Source organism: Podarcis muralis, chromosome 10 (genome assembly GCF_964188315.1).
Source record: "Podarcis muralis chromosome 10, rPodMur119.hap1.1, whole genome shotgun sequence".
NCBI classification, from domain to species: Eukaryota; Metazoa; Chordata; class Lepidosauria; order Squamata; family Lacertidae; genus Podarcis; species Podarcis muralis.
The window spans coordinates 62,607,831-62,626,675 of record NC_135664.1 but is presented as its reverse complement, the minus strand read 5'-3'; the positions used below and the strand labels follow the sequence as shown (position 1 = coordinate 62,626,675).

The following is an 18,845-nucleotide window of genomic DNA, read 5'->3' as shown; positions in this document are numbered from 1 at the left end:
TTGATGTCTGCTAGGATTCAGGTGGATTTGTAGCTGGTTCCGCATCCTCCTGGAAAAAAGTAACAAGTGCGGTGCCACAGGATTCTCTCCTGAGCCCATTGCCACCTTGTCTTTATAAATTACTTAGGCAGGCATGGCCAAACCTGGCCCTCCAGCTGTTTTGGGACTACAGTACCCATCATCCCTGACCGCTGGTCCTGTTAGCTAGGGATGATGGGAATTGTAGTCCCAAAACAGCTGGAGGGCCAAGTTTGGCCATGCTTGAACTAAGGGAATGCTCATCAAATCTGCAGATGAACCAAACTGGGAGGGATAGCTAATGCCGTAGAAGACAGAATCGGGATTCAAGGAGACCTTAACAGATTGGAGAACTGAGCCCAAACAAACAAATGAATTTCAATAGGGACAAATGTCAGGTTCTACACTTAGGCAGGAAGAACCAGCTGCACTATTATAAGATGGGGACACTTGGCTTGCCAGTTCTACACATGAAAAGGACTAGAAAAATTAACTAATAAACTGAAACTGACACGGGGACAAACAGAAGAAGACACCTTCACCCCGGTATGGCTCCCCTTTATCACACACACAGCCCAACAGGACAATGACAATAATCCACCAACAGCATACAAATCAATATGGCTAACCTGATCCAAAACACCCACCCACCTCAATCACACACGAAAACAAAGATCACCACAGCCAATCACAAGCAAACAATCACACCCTAGGCCAACCCCAACCTCTCTCACCACCAAAGGAACACAAGTGAACAACACAAACAACGCTGACACCAAACTCTACACACATTAAACATAATAGAAACACCGCCACCCGACCCCACCCCCATCCATCCTCCCTCTCTCCACCCCCCCCCCCTTTTCTTCCCTCTTTCTTTTTTCTTCTCCCCCTAATGCCTCAACAAATGAAATGGATTTGTAAAAATGTTACATGGAAAAAACAAACAAAAAACGAGGCACTACACTTCTGTAAAACAAGAAAATCCTTAATAAAATATTTTTTTAAAAAAAAAGGATCTAGAGAGTCTTAGAGATTTGCACTGGTTGCCAATTTGCTACAAGGCCAAGTTCAAAGTTTTGATACTAACATATACAGCCCTATACAGCTTGGGAACAGCTTATTTGAATGATTGCCGTATCTTTTGCATACCCAGCAGGTCAGTACGCTCCTTCAAGTTCCAAAGATATTAGTAGCCCTTCTATGGAAACCTGAAATATGGTTTTCAGCATAGATGCCCCATTCTGTAGAACAGCATGCCTACTGGGGCAATTATCTGCATTTTCAAAAAAACAACTGAAGACATGTTTGTTCTGACAAGCTTGCCCAGCTGGATGAATTCGTCTCTGGCACATGTGTCCATTTTGTATTGTTTGAAATTCATTTTGGTTTTATTTGTGCTGATTAGTTGCTGTTGTATCAGATTCCATACAACGCCTTGGAACATATGTGGAAGGCAATGAACAACACATAGGGCACTATTGTACTCCCCACCCCATCCCCCAGCTCAAGTCCTAGACATTAGTCACTGCTCAGACAGAGCCCCTCAAAGACAGGGCACAGCTCAGGTTAAGTTCCCCACTAATCTGAGGTAAGGTACTGTCATAGGACATGTGCGGAGGGTGTAGCTTACAAACAGCATATAAAATGATCTATCTAAAAGTTTTAATTTAGTCTAGTAGTGGAATAGCTTTCCCAAACACAGCTGGGAATTCACACTTAGAAACTGCCCTGTATCTAGCCGCCCCCTGGTAAGGGTCAGCTCAGCAGTTTATAGCATAACAGCAGCTAAACTATAATATTCCACACACTAGTTTTGTAGAGCCCAAGGCTCAGGAGCTTCTCTTCAAAGCCATCCTTTGAGAGTTCTGGTCACTTTCTTCTGGTGTCCAGGGCTTAAATGACAACCAGATGAAATGTCAAGGGAGTGGTCAAATGCACACCAAAAATAAGTTATCAGGGAGGAAAGAAAAAAGAAACAAGACTGTTTTGGAGCTGCATTAGATCTAACTCCAGGATTCCATTCCCATTTGGTCCCACTTTAAGATTTAACTGTATTTTAAGTAAAGCTCTCCAAACAGCAATTGACAAACTTGTCTGCAACCCTTCAGTTTTAAGACTTCCAAGGCAGTAAACAAATAAAACTCATAGAATGCATACAATTAAACTCAACCTGATATAAGAAAACAAATGGAGGAACTCAACAGTACAACCAGGATCACCTCAACTCCAGTCAACCTAACAAACTTCAGAAAATATGTGGATCTCGGATTATTGCCTTTGAAGACGACCTGTGCAGGTTCATGTGGAAGGAGGCAGCACAATAGATATGTAGACTTCAGAGGTTTGCACCAAATTTCTGGTTTCAGCTGTTCCCAGAAACAGACAAATAGTTCAGGATAGCTGTTCAAGGACAGGGTAGAGATTAGAAACCCTATTAGCCAGTCCCAGCTGAGTTTTGAACTGAGTGAAGTTTCCAACCACTTGTCTTTTTTGGTATAATGTACATAATCAGATAGTGAGTTAAGAAAATGTTGGAGCTTGTACACTAATGAAGAAAGTTATCTACTCCCTTGGTAACTGCCAATCCTCTCTGCGTTCCTTTGAATGTTCCCTTTGAAGGGAAGCAAAGAATTTGTCCTCCCACCATCTCCACACTGTTGGCAGCATTTGCAGGCCTCTATGAATTTGGATTTTGCTTATTCATGGCCAGTGACAACCACTGCTCTCCCCTCAGTTCTCCCTTTGCTCTTAGGAATTGGAGAAAACAGCAAGAAGAATTCCAGCCACTTTCCCCCTTCTCCAAAGCAGAGCGCAAAATTACAGAAAACATTCTGTCCTCTCCTATACATGTCACATAATTCATAGGAGTGGCACATGTTTAATTCACTTCACACTGGTCTTTTCCAGAAACTGTGTGTCTATATTGATGCTTTTACAGTGTGAAGCTAAAAGTAAATGTTATTGAGAAAGGAACAAGGTTTGAGGAGATAGCAGTCTTTGCTGAAGACATCAGGTTGCTGCAAGCTGATGGCACCAGAGCTCCTTTGCACTCCACGGTCTCTAAACCAGTTAGCCAAAAGGATTAAGGTTGGTAAGACAGCAGCTTACATTCATGTCACTCTGCTCAAGCACTCAAATGTAGATTCAACAAGGATGAACATTACTTCTTAGCTAGTAGAGCATGAAACTCTTAGGTTCGTGGGTTTGAGCCCTATGGTAGGTGAAAGATTACTGCATTGCAGAGGGTTTGACTCACTAGACAGTTCTGATTCTTACATATAAGTGCATTTCACATATGTGTCATCAAAAAAGCCCCAAAACTTTTCCCCACCTGGTCATATGCATAGACATATTCATCACAAATGTGTAAACCTCAGAACGCTCAAATTTCCCTCATATTGCTGTTACATATCCTCAGATAGCTCAGTTTTGCAGATCATAAGACTCAATCTCAGGGTCAAGGGTTCGAACCCCACATTGGGCAAAAGATTCCTGCATTGCAGAGAGTTGAACTAGATGGCCCTCATGGTCCCTTCCAACTCTAAAATTTCATGATTCTAATCATTCATTATCATGCAGTAATGAACACAACTGTGAAAATCACAGGTTTACAAACTGAAGAGACAAGGTTCTTCTAGTCTTAAATCTATTTTATGCTCCTGTATATACTTAGCTCCTCTTAGCTAATTGGTCTTTGGGTGGTTTTTTGGATTAGTACATATGGCAGAATCATTTGCTTTATATGAGTACTGTTGAACATACAAGAAAAAGCATTCAAAAACTACATAAAACATGAGTTATCTTCCCTTGCTAAATCTTCATCGTCAAATGAATTAAGGTTCTGATTCTTCAAATGGACAATTTGAAGCACAAGAAAGATACTTTGGTGTAGGAAATGTCAGGCCAATCTGTATACATTTTCATTGAAAACTAAAGCCGATCCTAATAATGGAAGTTAAAATATAAAAAAAATCACTTTCTACTTTAGTATACCGTACTTTTCCATCTATAAGAGGCCCCATGTATAAGATGCCCCTTATTTAGGGAGGCCTCAAATTTAAGAAAATGAGCAAGGGTGGTGGTGGTGGGGAGAATGCTGAACCAACTATCACTCACCCAACTGGCAAACACTAACAATCGCAAGCAATGCAAGCCAAATTGCCGAAGCAGCAGCCAATCCAAAGCAGCCCTTGCCACATCCACAAATAATCCACCCAATTGACAAAGCAGCAGCCAATACAAAGCAGCCCTTGCAGCAGACACCATTCACCCACCCAATCGCTAGAGCCTGCTGGCGGATACAACCAATCGCCCGTTCCCCCTCTGTACTACCCATGTATAAGACGAACCCCACCCATTTTAAACTTTATTTTGGAGTAAAAAAAAAAACCCTCATCTAATACACGGAAAAGTACATTATTTAAGTATCTTGCTTCATTATCTATATTCCTGACATTTTAAAGGCAATTTATTCATTGTTCACTGTTAAGAAAGCGTATGTTTTTGCTGCATGACTAACACTGGTCCCCAAATGGTAGATTCCTCAACTCCCTCTTTCCAGAGAAAACAACAGTAGCATCAGGAAAACAGTTATTTAAAATAAATGTGACACCACTCATGTAGTCAACGTCTTTTCTAAGGGAGAATGTGAACTTTTGACCACTCTTGCTACATACAAGGTCTGAGAACAACAGCAGCATCTCTAGAGGCCCTTGAATGAGAACGACTAAGGTATAAATCCATTCCCAGTTCTTCCATGAATGCACTGGGGCAATGATTGCCATTTATTACTGTGAAGATACAATGGATAAGGATTCTATGCCATTTTAACCACAGATAGAGAAATGACAGTACAGTAGCCTCTACAAATGATTATGGTAACGAATCATTTCAGGCTCAGTTGTGCCAAGTTACGGTATGTTTTTGTACTTGGGATCAGTTCACTTACAGGAAAACATTCAGCTCAAACCAGAAAGTTTTAGGGAGGCCCAGAGGTAATGTGGGCCTACAGGGAAGATTAGTTCAGAGAATACAAACCAATGATTCTCATTCTTATTCAAGCAGTCTGAACTGCTTCAGGGAACTCCATGCTATACTGCATCATAACCTAAGTTTCCCCAAAACTTAGTAAGCTATTTTTGATGGGGTTGTGGCACATATAAAGGCTAAAAGATTCAGAGCCATGTATACCACTTTTATCTGAAATACTGAGACACCAAGCTGCCACACATCAGAGTCTATACATTATTATAGACATTCAATGTCTATAATAAAGTTAACTTTCATAAAGATCTAGAAGTGGAAATTAGTGAAGTTCAGAAGGCATGTCTGTAAGCTACTTACATTAATAATGTACCCTCTGCATCTGGGTTTGTTGTTTTTAATTTGTAGTTTCAAAAAAGTTTAATGGGGTTTTTTTAAAGGCACATGCATGTACATGCACTTGAAGTATACATAAAACACACGAAGAAGCCTTCATTTTTACAGCCATCTCCATCTGCTAGTCTGTAACCATTGTACAGTTGTACACTGGATCTCGAATGCCTTGTGACTTGAACGTTTTGGCTCCTGAACGCCGCAAACCTGCAGGTGAGCGCTCTGGTTTGCAAACGTTCCTTGGAACCCAAACATCCGACGCAGCTTCCGATTGACTGCAGGAAGCTCCTGCAGTCAATAGGAAGCCGCGCCTTGGTTGTTGAACATTTTTGGAAGTCGAACAAACTGTACGACTGTCGTACTGTAGAACATAAAGAAAACTTTAAGTTAAAGACAGAGGAGGAAAAACGGATGGAACAGCACATGGAGTTTTTTAACTTTATTACAGCATATGTTCAATGAAGATTGGAGTATGTGCAGGATAAAGATGAGCTGCTGAATGTCAGTAAAGCTGACACAAATATAAACATCAAGTGCTAGCACCTTTCAATTCATCATACTTGAAGAAGACCATTAAAGAATTCAATCTTGGTCGGCTGTTTTGATGTTGGGTTCCTCACAGTTATAAAGCAAAACCCACCTAGCTGTCAGCTGCATCAAAAATGGCTCATGTATAAAGGCACAGGGATATGAGGAACATCAAATGACAGGGATGAGTACACCAAGCATATTTAATCTGCTGAACATTCATTATGTGACTTGTTGCCCTATGGGGCTTTTATGAAGTCATAAATGTGTGTTTAAAACACATTAAACAAGCAAGCTGTTTTAGCAGATTTTAGTGCCCACTTAGTAGCTGCTTCTTATAAACAAAAATCTATACCTTAAAACGGATTGCTGACTTTAGATAAATGCAGCATTAAAAACTTCCAAAGGCAACTGCTGACTCCATAGCACCCAGGGAAGAATGTAACATTTATAATCAGAACATTAACCAAAATTAAAATACAGTGGTGCCCCGCAAGACTAAATTAATTCGTTCCGCAAGTTTTGTCGTCTAGCGAATTTTTATTTAGACAAAGGAAACAAAGTCGCGAGACGTTTTCGTCTTGCGAAGCAAGCCCATAGGGAAATTCGTCTTGCGAGGCAACTCGCAAACGGAAAAACCTTTCGTCTAGCGAGTTTTTTGTCTTGCGAGGCATTCGTCTTGCGAGGTACCACTGTAGTTAGAAAAAATAATGATGGAATTTCACTTGGCTCAGTTTTTTAGCATTTGGGATCAATATTAAAGTTCTGTATTTAAGATGAGCTATTATTAATGCTAACAGAATAGGACATGCTCTTCTGCTTTCAGCAACTCCATTCCTGGGAAATACTGGAAATTGGCTCCACTGGCCAGGTGTAGTGCCTCAGCCATCCTGAGCTATCACACAAATGTGTCAAGAAGAGACAAGTGTTCCCAAATACAGTATTGAGCAGTAAGTCATCAATGCCCCCAAAGAGCTGCTACCATCCACTCTTATTTAGACCAAGGGGCACATCATGCATTATATTTTCCATCAGAGAGATCTGAAGTAGAGAAAAGTAAATTTTGAAAGATTTCTGACTTACAGAAATGTGAAGGTGGGAAAAATTCAAGGGAGGGGGAACCATCTTGTGAACTGCCCTGAGATCTTCAGATGATTGGTGTATATATAAATTTAATGAATCACCATCACCACTATCACCCCTGCCCCCTCCCCAAGGGCTTTTTCTTTCATTCAGTTTTTTCAAATAGAAAAACTGGAAATTTGGGGAGAAATATTAAATACTTTTCCTTTTGAATAGCAAAATGCTTTTGAGAGTTTTACTTATTCAAAATGTGCTCTATGTATTACTACTAAATTTTATTACCCACCCTTCATCCAAGGGTTCCAGGCTGGGATACAACAATTAAAACTTAGTGTGGGAAATGGTTTAAAACAACCTACATCACAGAAATAAGGTAGGTCCTAAAAAATATACATCTCAAGTGACAAATGTGTAAAGAAATGTGCAAAACAGCAAGAGCTAAGATGTGTGTTCTCAGCAGTATGTAGTGCTCTTTCTCTCTACTATTGGGTATATCCACAATTTGGAATTTACAAACCAATGTCATTGAAGCAGTTGTGCTTTGAAGCAGCAGTCCTATGCAAGCTAACCAGGGGGTATATTCACCATTAAATGGAGTGGGCTCTACTTCTGAGTAAATATGAATAGGATTCCTCCACAAAATTCATAAATACTGAAAACAGTAAGTACATAGCTATGCACTAAGTAAGTTTTTATATTATATTTTTATACGTCCATGTAGCTCAACAAAAAGGGGGGTTCCTGCTGCAGGTACCCCCAGTGATGAGCAAAAGCACCTATCCCTGTACTTACAGAAGACACTGTTAACTTAATTTCTATGTACTAATTGATTAGGGAAACAGGGGAAACTTTAAAAAATGATTATGGCATTATACTTTTTCAGCATTATCTAAGATAAGCTTTAGTATCTCATAATAAATTCCTCCTTTCCTTAACAATTCAGTGTGATTTTATATGTGATAGATGTAGTCTAGTGGCTAGCAAATTCTGGCTTGTAGGGACTTGGGCCAAGTAATCTTTTTTTAAGGAACTTTAATATTTCAGGAGTATTTTTTTAAAAAATACAAACTATTTTGCATCTAATAAGCTTCAAGTTTTCGTCTAGTCAGCAACTGTCTCCTAGGAACTGAACTAGCCTTAAGAATTTAAATACTAGCCCAACACTGCAACTTGCATGTTTGCATGAAATCGATCTGCCTTCAGTTACTATTCATTTAATAGAGTGACTAAATAAAAAACTCGTGCAAGTTAAAATAGTATAATCACTAGGACTAGTTTAACAACTTATTTTTAATCATGTCAAACTATATACTAATAGACAAGTATCATAAAAAACAACGTACCTACTAAGAAATGCCCAGAATCCCAACAGATTGTAACTATCTGCTGCATACGCTTGTGAGAACACAACTAAGAACCATTGGTCATGCAGAAGCTTGTTGTGCCAATATAAGCATTTCTTACACACATACCCTTTTGTTCAGAAGCACAACTGGGTTTTCATAAGCTGCATAAACCCACTTGTGTTAGTAAATTTTACAAGATATGCTTGTTAGTTACACGGCTGATACACACAATTAGGTGTTTGCTGGTGGGCGAGTAAAGGAGAAGAGGAACCAGTGCAAACCATTCCCCCACTTCCCAAGCTAAGCTGCTTTTTGAGGAGGACTTTAGAGAGGAGTGTAAAAAAACGTAAAAAGCTCCAGAGCAAAACAGCGATGTTTGCTAGAACAGGGTGTGGTAAAAAAGGTAGGAGTTAAAAAAAAAATGAGGGGAGAGAATACAACAAGATGAGCGTCTAAGGCTCTCTAAACCAACTCCTCCCAAACCAGCAATGGATTGTATGGGGCCTGGCTTCTAGCCAGATGGGGGAAAGGAGGATTTGTGTAGTAACAGGCCATAACCATTCCAACAAACAGAAAAACCAAAGAAAGTTCCTCTCACTGACAGATGAGGATATGCAATACATAAAGGCCCAGTTGCCTTGGAAGAACAGGAAAAGGCGTTTTAGGGTGGAGTCTTGTTGGTGCTACCTTACTATGGGCACACATGAAACCTTTTAATACTTTTGACACACCTGGGGCGGCAAGTAGCAATTCTTTTGCAGGAATTAGTCTACATCAGTGTTTCCCAAACTTGGGTCTCCAGCTGTTTTTGGATTACAACTCTCATCATGCCTAGCATGATAGTGGTCAGGGATGATGGGAACTGTGGTCCTAAAACAGCTGGAGACCCAAGTTTGGGAAACACTGCTGTACATGCCTAGGAAGAAAAGGAGGGGGGTGAAAAGCCCCCTCCCTGTCCAAGATGGAGGAGCCATGCTCAGGCCAAGGGCAAGTCCTGCCAAGTGAAGCAGCAGCAACTTAACTTCTGGAACTTTTGAACCTGGAACAAAGATGGGAGACGATGCAGATTGGAAGGGGGCATCACAAAAAATGGAGCGGGGTGGGGAGGAAGCGAAAAGATGCGGAGGGTTGGCGTTGGGCCGGGGGCATAATCCGCTTTTAAGAGTTTGCGTGCTGATTTTTAAAGGCTAAATTAACATTTCAAGGGGCTGGGGCACACACCAACACCCTGCCCCGGCCTTTACCACGAGTCCCCACTGTGATGACTTGCACCGCGGGGCCCCCTAAACTTGAGAGAGAGAAGAACGGGCGCACCCTCTCTCTCCCCCCCCCCCGCCAACCGACCTGTCTTCGGAGTCCATGCGGCTGAGCGGCTCCCCGTCGGAGGAGATCTCGAGGCTGCCCCTCCGGCCTGCCGACGAGGTGCTGCAGGTGCTGCTGCCGCCGCTTCCTCCTCCTCCGCTCCCGGTGCTGTAACCTTCGTCTCCGCCGCCCGCGCTGGAGCTGCTGTTGCACCCGCCGCCGCCGCTCGGGCCTCCGCCTCCAGCCGCCGCTCCGGCCGCTGCCGGGCCTCCGCCTCCTCCGCTGCCCCCGGGCCCGTCGCCGCCGCCCGCGCTCCCTCCGCCTCCTGCTCCTCCTCCCGGGCCGGCCTTGGCGTCGGCCTCGCTGCCTCCGGGGCTGAGCGAGCGGGTCTCGTCGCTGCAGCAGCCGCTGGAGGAGGAGGAGGAGGAGGACCCGGCGCTGCTGCCGGCCTCGGCCTCGTCGTCGTCGTCGTCCTCCTCCTCGTCGTCGCCCTCGTCCTCGTCGTCGCCGTCGCCCGCCTGGCTGGCGCTCTGAGGGCTCGGCTCCGACATGCTCTCCGCGCCTTCGCCGCCGCTCAGGAGGGGCTGAGGCGGCGGCAGCAGCAGCGGCGGCGACGGCGACGGCTCGGCCTCCATCTCGGCCGAAGGGGAGGCTTCGCTCTCGGCCTCCTCAGCGCCCGATGAAGAGGGAGGAGGCGGCGGCAGCACCCCCAGCGGGGGAGGCTCCGCCATGTCGCTCAGCTCGGCCGCCATGGCTAGTCGGGAGTCTCAGCGTTGCTCGGCCCTCCTCTCTCCTCTCGCGCCTACGCAGCCCGACGCTCGCTCGCTCGCTCGCTCGCTCGCTCACTGACGGGACTGACGGACCGACTCACCGGCCAGATGCCGCCGCGGGCGAGGGGAGGGAGGAGGAGGAGGAGGAAGGGAAGTGGGAGGAGCTTCCGCTGCGGTAGTTGTGGAAGCGGCGCCAGGCACGCGCGCGCCGCGCTCGCTACGGCAGCCGCCTGCGGACAAAAGCGTGAAGCGGGCTCCGAGGACGCAACCGCAGGAGGACGGGGTGGGCGGGAGGAGGAGGAGGAGGAGGGGGGGTTGCTGGGCGATGGGATTGGCTGAGATGGAACCGGGGGTGCGGGGGGGGGGAGCCGGTGGGGGTGCCTCTCTTCAGAGTGAGGCTGCGCAGGGAGCCGGGTTCAAATCCCTCCCTTTAATCCCCGGGAAGCTGGATATGGGTATCTGTGTGAGCCCCAGCCTACCTCGCAAGGCAGTTGTGTTTTTTTTCGTTTCATATAATATTTATTTATTTCATGCAATTTAATACCCGGCTCGGTTGTTTGTTTGTTTGTTTGTTTTAAAAAAAACTACACACACAGAGAGAGAGAGAGAGACCTGAAAGGTCACGCTGTAAAATGATAAATAAGTGCATATTTCTTTCCTCTTGGTTGTAATGTATTCGGTCGGGGAGTTTATTGTCTGTATGTTTCTTTGGTTGCGAGTAAAGCAACTAAGAAATGTAATAAATAATAATGCTAATGATAAAATGTGGGGAATTCATGGCCCTACTTCAAAACATACAAAACTTAAAATACTAGGATTAAGATCACCTCGATTTTATTTTATTTTAATGCATTTTATTCTTGCAAATGTAACAGGGGTGGTGATGGGAAGAATCATCATAATCTGACATATGCTATAAAAATGATGATATTCCAACCGTCTTCAGTCAGTGTGGTGTAGTGGTTAAGAGCGGTAGTCTCGTAATCTGGGGAACCGGGTTCGCGTCTCTGCTCCTCCACATGCAACTGCTGGGTGACCTTGGGCCAGTCACACTTCTTTGAGGTCTGTCAGCCCCACTCACCTCACAGTGTTTGTTGTGGGGGAGGAAGGGAAAGGAGAATGCTAGCCGCTTTGAGACTCCTTTGGGTAGTGATAAAGCGGGATATCAAATCCAAACTCCTCTTCACTTGAGTTCCCTGGGAAGAGGGATTGATTGGTTCTAGTACTCAGAATTTCAGCTTCGGGATGGGGTGTCTCCTAACGGGATGAATGCTCTAGACTCTGAATTTCTTGCAGCAAGCAGCAAGTTGGATTAGACAACCCATCCCACTCCTCCACAGGGCCAGCCCAAGCCATTTCCAACAGGGGGTTCTCCAGGTGCAGCTTGAAGACTTCCAGCGAGGGAAAGCACACACACACACACACACACACACACACACACTCCGGTTAATTGTTGAACTGCCCTTACTGTAAAGAGGTTCTTCCTAATGTTCAACTAAAATCTGCTCTGCTTTCACTCAAGCCCATTAGATCTAGTCATGCAGAGGAAAAGTCTCACCCATTTGGGAGGGCGGCATCTATACACTTGAAGCAGCACCATACCACTTTAAACAAAGAATCATGGGGACTGTAGTTGCTGGGACTTAGGAACAGGGTCAGTGCTGTTGTGCTGAGGGTCCTGCTTGTGGGCTTCCTCTAGGCATCTGCTTGGCCGCTGTGGTTGCAGGATCCTGAAGTTGAGGGCTTCCATGACCCAGCCAACAGCACTCTTCTTAGGAAAGGGAGCAGCAGCTGGTGGAGAAGGAGGAGGTTAAGGAAGAAAGTGGAACCACAGGCAATTAATCATTAACATCCTGACAAGAAGAGATTTGGAATGGGAAGGTAACCTCCCTGGAAATACACTTCCATGGGGTTAGCTGGAGGCAAGGGAGAAATCATACTTTATTGCTCCCTCTCTCCCACATCCACCAGCAAAAGAGAACAACTGGGGCATCTTAAAACCGTTCTCAGCGAAAGTGAACCTAGCGTAGAGCTTCAAGCTGGGGAATCTGAGTAAGTGCTCAGCTTTCAAAAACACTTTTCCCGTTTTGAAAGGAAAGGAGCAAATATATGCAGCCCACGATGAATTCATTCCCGAAAATGAGTTGACGTCGCAAACTCATCCATTCTCCAGGACGGCAGAGACATCAGTGGCCCTAAAACCAACTGGCTACCCTAATCTGAGGGGCTGATAGAAAGTGTGCAGCTGCTGTTCTAAAAGCTGGTTTGTGTGTTTCAATACAAACAAGCCAGAAACTGATATTTTGCTTGTACAGACTTCAAGCAGCAGCAACAGCAGCTGTGGAGCAGAACTAAGCCAGCACAATCTGATTTGAAATAGCTGAGAAGTATGCCATTAGAACTATGAAATTTGAACACAGGAACATTATCGTGAGCCAGGCCATTGGTCCATCCATCTAGCTCAGTATTGTCTACAACAGAGATGGGAGTGCCAGCCGCCCTCCAGAAGTAGCTGGACTACAACTCCCATCATCCCTCATGATTGACCATGCTGGCTGAGGCTGATGGGAGTTGGAGTCCGTCAACATCTGGAGGGCCATGGGTTTCCCACTCTTGGTCTGCACTAACCTGTAGTAATACACACATATAAATCTGTCACCTTGAGCCAATTACAACCTCTCGCCCTAACCTACCTCACAGTATTGTTGTAAATAAAAAATGTGTGAGGGAAGGTTCATGTACAACACCTTCAACAGATAAATGGAATTTTAGCTGTAAGCTGCCTTGAGTCCCTGTCAGGGAAAAAGGTGGGTAACAGCAACAACAGTGAGAATTATCAGGAATTTACCAGAGAGTAAATCCTATTCAACTCAGTGGGAGTGAGTAAAAATGCTTAGGATGGCAGTGTAAGGCTGCACAGTCTTTATCCAGTTGCCTGGGAGTAAGCTCCATTGAATACAATGGGACTTACTTGAGAGTGCACAATGTAAGGCTCCATCTACAATAAAGGAATAAGCTCTCCACGCATTTCCTAAGAAATGGCCGGCTGCTGAAGCATTGCAATTAAAGAATCTAAAGTGGATTGGTGACCTTTTCCTTCAGAATTAGGAAGGGCTTCATATGCCAGCTTCACCATTTCCTCCATTGGGTGCAGGCATTTTATTTCCAGCATAAACAGGACTCTGTTTTTGCACCTACACACCCACCACTTGTAACTGTTATCCAAGATGTGGAGGGGAGGGGAAAAAGGAGAACCGGAACATTCTGGGATCAAATCAGAAACTGGGACGAATTCTGTAATTCCGGGATTGTCCCTGGAAAATTGGGACCCTTGGAGGGTATATGTCAATAGGCAGGGAGTTCCAGAGTGCAAGTGCTGCAAGACCAGATCAATTTCTTACAAATGTGGAACAAGTATTACATGGCACATTAAAGGTAAAGGGACCCCTGACCATTAGGTCCAGTTGTGACCGACTCTGGGGTTCTGGCGCTCATCTCGCTTTATTGGCTGAGGGAGCCGGCGTACAGCTTCCGGGTCATGTGGCCAGCATGACTAAGCTGCTTCTGGCGAACCAGAGGAGCACACAGAAACGCCGTTTACCTTCCCGCCGGAGCGGTACCTATTTATCTACTTGCACTTTGAGGTGCTTTCAAACTGCTAGGTTGGCAGGAGCAGGGACTGAACAATGGGAGCTCACCCCGTTGCGGGGATTCAAACCGCTGACCTTCTGATCGGCAAGTCCTAGGCTCTGTGGTTTAACCCACAGCGCCACCCGCATTAGATAGTGCCAGTTCCATAGGTCGGAGTGGCTGCGTCGGCACATGTGGGGGCAAGGCGATCCTGCAAGTAAACTGGTCCCAAGTTGTTAAGGGCTTTATATACTGAGAGTTAGACCTTGAAGCAACACAGGTCTCTGAGCAGAGGCGTTCTATGCTGAAAGGGTCTCAGGTAAATGGAACATATCCTGTCTAGACTGATACTAACGCCTACAGACAACTCTCTTTCCTGTCTCTCGCTGGTGCAACAAATAGGTCATTCTACACCATATCCGTGGAGCCTTCTAGAATATTCTGTGCTGCATGTGGTTCTGCAGCCATCACCCCCTACACATTAATTGGATCCCGTACAGAGTCTCAGTGGTGTCAGGTTCCCCCCCCCCCAGCCTGTTGAAATTGGCCCTTGTCAGCAGCCTTGAACTCCCCATGACCTCCATCACAGAAGCTTCGCTCTGTCTACACAGATTACTGTGCAAAACTCATGACGGCTTTGGATTTTATTCAACACGTCGGCCAATGCAGCGGGAGTGCCCCAAGAGCTTAAACCTCGAATATCTGGGAGCTGTTAAGAACAGAACAAAATATTCTGGTAGAGGAGGGAAATGTGGAGTCTGCATCAGTTACACTGCAACCTTAGCAGATACACATGCAATCTAGGGAAAGTTCGCAACCGCACAGCACAATAGTGTTTCTGTACAATCATGTTCAATAACACTAAAAAATAGTGAGTGCTAATAGGTGCTCTGCGTGAGGGAAGGAGGACAATTGTTAAGGATCTTCTTTCTGAGGAGAGAAAAGGGGGAAAGCCTCAGAGCACATTTTTGTATAACAATGCCAAAATACTTTACAGCACAATCGCTAGACATGCCTGCTCAGGAAAAAGCTCCGCTGATTTCAATAGGACTCACTCCCAGCTAAGCGTGTATAAGATTTCATTCTTATTATGCTTTGCTTTCAAAAATAGCAGCTATTCTTCTTTCCATAATTTTGCTCTGACATTGTAAAAGCAATCTTTTTAAAAGTCTTTTTACCGCAAATACTCTCCTCAGAATCAAGGGAATTGTTAGCAGGAGCTAAGCCAGGAAGAGCTGCAAAGTAATGAACTCTGAATTTTTCCAGCTGCTCTGCCCCATGCTCTGTCTTGGAGTCTTATTAAACTGCTGATGCTTTTAGGCAGCTGCTCAAGAGGCTGCAACTATTTTTTTGGATGGGGATGCCAAGGTACATGCCTAGATGTTCTGCAGCAAGTCTCCACCACCCTGGCAGCTTTTGTCCAGGAGGCAGATATTCATGCATGTTCATTCATACATGTATGTTCATATGTACATCACACTGAATTGCCCCAACATCCCTGCTGCCTTTCTACCTGAACAATGGCTATTCTCCTCCAGAAAGGTGCTGGCCTCCTTGGTCTGCTGCCTAACTCACTTGTTACCTTGACGCTCCATCAGTAGACCAGTGAGACTTCCTGATGTTCACGGGATATTTTATCCATTTACTATGTTTGCTGTGAAAGTTCCTGGCATTTTGTGTAGCTGATACTTGTACAAAATGTTTGTATATAGCAATACGAATGAGGATTCTCTGCTTGGTTGTTAATTCTGCTTTAAATAATGTAGAAATGTTATTGTTGTTGTTGTTGTTGTTGTTGTTAAAGGTAAAGGTAAAGGTACCCCTGCCCGTACGGGCCAGTCTTGCCAGACTCTAGGGTTGTGCGCTCATCTCACTCTATAGGCCGAGGGCCAGCGCTGTCCGCAGACACTTCCGGGTCACGTGGCCAGCGTGACAAGCTGCATCTGGCGAGCCAGCGCAGCACACGGAACGCCGTTTACCTTCCCGCTAGTAAGCGGTCCCTATTTATCTACTTGCACCTGGGGGTGCTTTCGAACTGCTAGGTTGGCAGGCACTGGGACCGAGCAACGGGAGCGCACCCCGCCGCGGGGATTCGAACCGCCGACCTTTCAATCTGCAAGTCCTAGGCGCTGAGGCTTTAACCCACAGCGCCACCCGCGTCCCCAGTTGTTGTTGTTATTATTATTATTATTAATAATAATAATACCCTGCCCATATGGCTGGATTTCCCCCAGCCACTCTGGGCGGCATCCAACAAAAGATTAAAAATACATTAAAACATCAGTCTTTAAAAACTTCCCTAAACAGGGCTGCCTTCAGATGTCTTCTAAAAGTTTGGTAGTAGTTGTTCTCTTTGACATCTGATGGGAGGGCGGGTGCCACTACCAAGAAGGCCCTCTGCCTGGTTCCCTGTAACCTCGCTTCTTGCAGTGAGGGAACCGCCAGAAGACCCTTGGAGCTGGACCTCAGTGTCCGGGTTGAATGATGGGGGTGGAGACACTCCTTCAATATTCTGTTGGTTATTTGTTGTTGATTTCTCCCATGCCTTTGCCTAGCTGCAAATGTTTCCCTTAGCTTATTTAGTTTGCCTATGATTGTATTTTGTGCTTTGACATGAAAATGGCAGTTTAATTTTCCTTTGCCGATTCTGGGGTCTGTCCAACTTAGGAGACAAGTATTGTCTTTTATTGAAACTGCCTTAAGGTCTGTGTGCCCGCTTTTACTTTTGAGCTTGAACCTTCATCTGGTTTAATGAGGCCTCAGCGTTCCTTGGGAAACAGAGTTCCTTAATTTAGCGTGCAAAGGTCTGATCTGTGGTATTATTTGGTTATTTGCTGTTTATTTCCGTATTTGGTATTTTGCGTATTTGCGGTTTATTTCAGATGTTTTACAGCTATGTTGTAAACCGCTGGGAGTTTTGCTTACATATAAGCAGCATATAAATTGTCCCAGTAAATAGAAATTCAAGTTGCATGATGTCAGAATCTAGTTGGACACTGAGAAGTGGTGGGAGGAACAAGCTGGGGAACCCCCAAGGAAGCAGGCTCAGGGCCTGGGGAGGGACAGCAATGAGTGGTCAGAGGGAGAAGAGGGAGCAGACTGGGGGGGAGGTGGCGGAAGCTGAAGAGGGAACAGGGTTTAGTGAGCTGGGAGCGTCTGTGGCAGAGAGAAGTCCAGAATCAAAGATAGAAGCTGAAGCAGGAGAGGAGGGAGGCCAAGAGGCAGAGATGAGTCAGATGAGGCATGGGTGTCTTCCCCTCCTGCTTCAACAACCTCTCCTCCCCTCAGGTTTCCCAGGACCAGGAGAGGTATGAAGTGGGAGGAGGAAAAGCAGGTGTAGTCTCAGATTGCTTGGGAAAGACTTGAGCTATGAGCTGCCTTCCCTTGGGAGTTCCCCAGCTGCTGCCCCCACCATTCCTGTGTCCAGCCAGTCCATGACACTGGTCTTATTTCTCTGACGCTGTGTTTTGATGTGGTGAGGTTCAGACTCTACTATCCCAGAACGACAAAGAGCATAGGGTAGAAAGACAGAGAGAGAGAGAAAAGGAAGGAGTGAGGTTTCTTTACAGATTCTGATGATTCCTAGTAGCTAAAGTGAAATGAATAATCCTTTAGACTCAAGATGGGCTTAAGAATGAAAGACAAAATACTCCTCCTCCTGTATGGCTGTCAGGATCTGGGCGGTGTGATAAATGGCTTAAGATGTCTGAGGCAGGGTAAATTGCCCTAAAAATACCCTGTTAGTATGCTTCTTTCTGGTAGCTGTTGGATGTTAAAAAAATAATAAATGGTGGCGGGAAAGTGGAGTTTGTCCTAAATCTCCTAGAAATGGCTTCTAAAAATGCATCTTCATTCTGCTGTCCAGAAAGAGGGAAGGGAAAGAGATAAACCGATATTTTCTAGTGGGAGCCTCAGGTCATCAAAACTTCTTGATTAGTCACTGTGGGGAAGGGAGGAGTGAGGTTTTGTTGTACGTATAATGGGTTAACATTTCCGGAAGGAATGTTATGTTCTTTTAACTTTAAATTTACAAGGGACAAAAGACGGCAAAGATTTACAGTCAATGAGGCAGCAGTCAATGGAAGTATTGTAGCTTGCTTGAACATGCCCAACTCTACCCTTCCCCGGAACAGACTGCAATCCTTATTGCAAAAGCTGGATTGTGGGGCTATTCCATAACACCTTTCTGGAAGTGTCTTCTCCACCTGAAGAGCTGCTCACCACATAAACACCATAGATGCCCTGTCCCAAGAATCCTGGGAACTGTAGTTTAGCCACCACAGAGCTACAATTCCCAGCACCCTTAACAAACTACAGCTCCCAGGATTATTTGAGGAAAGTTGTGTGTTTTTAGTATATGGTGTGTTTGCAGCTGAAGAGCATAGCTGAAAAGTGAGGCACTTCCAAGTGTCCAGTTGATTAACCACCCCTCTAGATTTGTTTGTGGGTAGGTATACAGTGGTACCTCAGCTTAAGTACTTAATTCGTTCCGGAGGTCCGTTCTTAACCTTAAACTGTTCTTAACCTGAAGCACCACTTTAGCTTATGGGGCCTCCTGCTGCCGGCGTGCAGTCGCCGCGCAATTTCTGTTCTCATCCTGAAGCAAAGTTCTTAACCTGAGGTAATATTTCTGGGTTAGCGGAGTCTGTAACCTGAAGCGTACGTAAACCAAGGTACCACTGTACTATTTAATTCATCCTGACTTGTTTGCAGGGAGGCTAGATGACACTGCATCAAAGCAAGCGTTACTTCACACTTTCCACTGCACCTCCCCATCACTTTTCTTGTC

The 18,845-nt window shown here is 45.1% G+C and overlaps 1 protein-coding gene across 3 annotated transcripts in view; it reads right to left on the bottom strand.

Annotated features, from left to right (window-relative positions):
• Positions 1 to 10,622, bottom strand: part of AEBP2 (AE binding protein 2) — a 33,890-nt gene extending 23,268 nt beyond the window's left edge. Inside the window, exon 1 of one of the 3 annotated variants that reach the window (XM_028745622.2) lies at positions 9,699 to 10,622. In XM_028745622.2, coding sequence (XP_028601455.2) covers positions 9,699 to 10,408 — 710 coding nt within the window. In that variant the 5' untranslated portion in view covers positions 10,409 to 10,622. The remainder of the gene's footprint in view (positions 1 to 9,698) is intronic. The other 2 variants (XM_028745620.2, XM_028745621.2) reach the window with 2 other exon arrangements.
• Positions 10,623 to 18,845: the final 8,223 nt, after the last annotated feature.